Source organism: Arachis stenosperma, chromosome 8, assembly GCF_014773155.1.
Source record: "Arachis stenosperma cultivar V10309 chromosome 8, arast.V10309.gnm1.PFL2, whole genome shotgun sequence".
In the NCBI taxonomy this organism is placed as follows: domain Eukaryota; kingdom Viridiplantae; phylum Streptophyta; class Magnoliopsida; order Fabales; family Fabaceae; genus Arachis; species Arachis stenosperma.
Window position 1 is genome coordinate 42,676,909 of NC_080384.1, and position 4,549 is coordinate 42,681,457.

Here is a 4,549-nt window from a genome sequence, read left to right on the forward strand (position 1 = left end):
ATTATTAATCATGGTGATAACATATGCGTATTATGTAAAAGAAACGTTGAACATGTTCACCACTTGTTTCTGGGTTGTGAGTTTATTTGGCAGGTGTGGTGTCAATGGCTTAGCTTTCTGACTTTGGGAGATCGTGGTCTGTTTCGGGTTCACTAAAAGAACATTTTGAGAATTGGACAGGTGTTGTTAATAGGAAAGAGGAGCGCAACAAGTAGATCATATGCTTCTTTGCGGTTATTTGGAACATTTGGCTAGAGAGGAACAGACGGATTTTTAATAACAAGGAAGGGGTCCAGAAGAGGTGTTTCAAAAATCTTTAACCAGTTATAGAGAGTAGAGTAATTTGGATCATTTTTGTTGTTGATGGCAATACCGGAATACATGACACTAGGATAGTTTGCTTTTTATTTTTCATTACATGATAATGTTTGCCATTTTAGTTGTTTTACTGTTTCATTGTATTGTGTTGAGCTTTTTTATTAAAAAAAATTATAAAATTATTAATCATAGATTAGAGAAAGTGGCAGCCTAGCTCCATTAATTGGTTTTTTTTTTTTTGGCGGGGGGGGGGGGGATTGGGTTTTATTAGGGGAATAAAGAAAGTAATGAACGTTATTGTTTTTAAGAGTTATAATTAGACATGACTTGTGTAATTCTAAAGTTTATTATGAGACACATATATAATTGATAAGGAATGTAGCATATACATGCATGGCGCCAGATTTTCTTGAAAAAAACGAAATTACAATCGCAAAATGACTCTTAACTAATTAGACTAATTAAACAACCAAATATCATGTTTTCTTATTAATAAGTTCCACCACCCATTACAAGATAAAGAAACCTTATTACATACATGTAACAAAGTTCCACTATAGATAAGGTGAAGTAAAATCTTGAAATCAAGGACCCTAATAATCACAAATACATCAAGCTTTAAATTTTCAGGTCATAAAGATGCGAATATCATAAAATCAGTTATCATAAAAATTTAACTTAATAAAAAAAACATAAACAATTATATATCTAATTGGCCATCATTATGACTTCAAGATGAAGTGGTACTTTCTTGCTAACAGTGATTCCAGACATTTCAGTCATGTCTATGTCTTCATTTATAGGCAGCTTCCAATCAAACCAATATAAAAGATTAGCAAGAATATATTCCGTAGAAGCAAGTCCAAATGACATTCCAGGACAACCCCTTCTTCCGGATCCAAAAGGGATATATTGAAAATCTTGTCCTTTGAAATCAATTTGGTTACTTTCAAATCTTTCTGGAATGAATTCTTCAGGATCCTTCCATAATTCAGGGTCCCTATGAATTGCCCAAACATTCAAATAAACAGTTGTTTTTGAAGGAATATCATACCCTTTTATTTTTGAATTTGATGTTGTTTGTCTAGGGACTAAGATAGGAAGAGGTGGGTGTAGCCTAAGAGCTTCTTTGATCACACACTTCAAATACTTCATTTGATTTATGTCATTTTCATCTATCATTGATTTGTTCCCCACAACTTGTCTTACCTCTTCTTGAACTTTCTTCATGGTACTTGGCTTCTTAAGGAGTTCAGAAAAAGTCCACTCTAAAGTGGTGGAGCTAGAATCAGTTGCTCCAAGAAACATGTCCTACATTAACCAAATGAAATAATGGGTTAAAAAAATATGCTACTGATGACTAAATATCTATTAAAAATAAGAGTTTAAAGAGTAAGGTGAACAACAGAACAAATTTATGGATGATAAAGTACATTATAATAATATAGCGTACATAAAATAAGATCAAATGTCAATATAAAGTATTAATAATATACTCTAAAGTATGTTAATATATTCTAAAGTAAACATTATAAGGAAAGTCTCAGTACCAGCAATTTTTTAAAAAGTTGGCCAATATTTAACCATCAAAAGAAAATTAAATGATTGCATACCATTATATTTAATTTCACACCATTAAAAATATTATTGATAACCAATTGATGGTTATAAAACACAAAAATTGCTGATCCCCTAACACTCTTCATAATAATATTGTATATATATAGAACTTACGTTCCAAATATTAACGATAAATAATATACTCTAAAGTATATATGACTTTGATGGCTCCTAGTATTTTTCTATAATTTACTTCAAGTAAAATAATTAATTCAAAATTTATTCAATTTTACAAAAGTTTACTTTCAAAAACATCCCAAATTAAAAACACAAAATGAGTCATTCTATATATTATGAGAAGGGAAGATAGAAGAAACAAACCACTAGGATTGCTTTGAGATCTTCTCTAGTGAACTCAAATTCAAGCATACCCTTCTCTTGAAGATGAAGAAGTATAGCCACAAAGTCTTTGTTACTATCATCATCATCATCATCATCATCATCATCATTGTTCGTCTTATTTTTCTTGTGTTCTTCAATTACTCCTTCCATGAAAGCATCTACTGCTACAGAAGTGGCATTAAACTTGGAAGTCAAGCCTCTAAAATCATCAACCCAACCCAATGAAGGGAAGAAATCACCAACACAAAACTCAGTGAATTGCCTCAGCAACTTCCTGCTAAGCTCTCCAAAGCTTCCATGACCACTAACTTCTGAGAAATCAAAGTCTTGTCCAAGAACACATCTTGAAACGATGTTGAACGATGTAGCAACCAACAACTCACTAAGATTAATCACACAAGATGATGATGAGACTTCTCTTGAGCACGCTTCTTGGATGGTATCAACAAGTTTTGCAACCTCATGTTGTCTTACAGGGAGAAACGATTTAACTTTTTTGGGACTTAGAAGTTTAACAACACAAACTTTTTTTTTCTGTCTCCATGCTTCGTCGCAGGGCGCAAACGCTATGTCTTTGCAGCCATAGAGAAAGATATTTCCGGCCGTCGTTGGAGGGCGGCTCGCAAAAACAAGATCATGGTTTTTGAAGATTTCCTTGGCCAAATCTGCAGATGACACCACTAATGTTGGGATTTGCCCTAACTGAAGGAACATGAGAGGGCCATGCTTGTTGGAGAGTTCTTGGAAAGAACGGTGTGGCAATGTTCCTAGTTGGTGAAGGTTTCCAATGAATGGTAACTTTGGTGGTGATGGTGGAAGATTAATAATGGATTTGCTTCTTCTTGTGATGGTTAGATTAATCACAAGAAGGATGCTAATAATGATGGCAACTATTATTGAAAGGTAGAGGGTTGAGTTAAACTTATCACATGGGAATTGTTTTAGAATGGATACAATAGTTGCCATTCTTAGCTTCCTTCTTCTTTCTTCCTCAATCTCCGGTTTCATATACATACATTAAACCACGTGCCGGAACTCTCCATGTATATATATCAATAAAGGAAAAGTACGAATAGCCAATTAAATACTTGTACAACGGAGATTTATGGAGTATTAGAGATATAATCATTAGTTTTATCTTTTTTCATGTATCATAACATGATATTAGAGCGCTAGATTTGAAAGGTCAAGAGCTCGATCCTTAGTGAACTCCAAAATTAATTTAATCTTTTGGGAAGATGTTTATTATCCCTAGTACTCAGATGGTTAGTATAAAAGATGTTCATTTTGTAACTCAATAGCCCATTGTACACATTGTATAAATAGTTCATTATCTCTCTAGCGGAATTCATCAATAAAAAAAAGAGACTAGCATATATTTGTTTCTATATAAAATTGATATTTAAAAATTATTCCATAGATTAATAAATTTGATTAAATTATTATCTAATAATAATTTTTAACTATAAATTTTAAGATAATTATACATGGATATTTATTATAGTAAAAATTTATATACAATTTTTTTAATTAAAAATAATAATTAAAAATTATTAAATAATTTATTAATATATTTTATTATATTATAATCAAATAATTTTTAACTATCAACTCCATTTAATAATAATTATACATGAATTTTCATCCAATTTTTTTTATTGTCCTCGTGGTTCTTGTTTGAACTTTTAACTTTATTAGTGGACTATATAAATAACGACGCTGTACGTTTTTTTAAAGAATTTAAATAATTTTTTAATTTTATAAAATATTTACTTTTTTATTTTACTTGTCTTTATACCTTTTATTTTATTTTTAGGGTATCAAAATTAAAAGTTTTTATTTTTAAAAAAAAACTTTTGAATAAGTAATTTTTAATATTTTAGGATATTATTTAATCAGCATAATATTAAATTAATTTTAATAAATAAATTTTATTAATTTATGTATATAAATTTTAAAAAATATAAGTACAAAATATAATATTTTATGTGTGTAAGTATAAAATTTTAATAAATATATGTATAAATTATATATTTTTGTGTGCAAAATTCTTATAAATATAGGTACATATAAATTATTATTGATTAAATATTGACAAAAAATAATAATATATTTACTAATCATATAACATTGTTCTTATTTTAATATTCACAGTTTGTATAGATATAAAAATATTATCTGTATATTTAAATTAGTCATTAAAATTAATCATTATATATTTATATATATACATGTGTTGTGTAATTTATTTTTAATATATATTTTATAT

General features: G+C 29.0%; 1 protein-coding gene across 1 annotated transcript; it reads right to left on the bottom strand.

The window, feature by feature from the left end:
* Window positions 1-790: 790 nt before the first annotated feature.
* On the bottom strand, window positions 791-3,296 carry LOC130945654 (cytochrome P450 71A1-like). Its single transcript, XM_057874356.1, has 2 exons — window positions 2,260-3,296; window positions 791-1,629 (listed from the first exon to the last, which is right to left on the bottom strand). The coding sequence occupies exons 1-2, from the start codon at window positions 3,292-3,294 to the stop codon at window positions 1,027-1,029; spliced, it is 1,638 nt and encodes a 545-aa protein (XP_057730339.1). The 5' UTR covers window positions 3,295-3,296; the 3' UTR covers window positions 791-1,026.
* Between the last annotated feature and the right edge of the window lie 1,253 nt (window positions 3,297-4,549).

Bases quoted from the DNA above. Each gene is read 5' to 3' on its own strand.
- LOC130945654 (XM_057874356.1), bottom strand. From the start codon at position 3,294: ATGTATATGAAACCGGAGATTGAGGAAGAAAGAAGAAGGAAGCTAAGA. The intron at 1,630-2,259 runs GTTTGTTTCTTC...TGGTTAATGTAG, and splicing joins ATCTCAAAGCAATCCTAGTG to GACATGTTTCTTGGAGCAAC.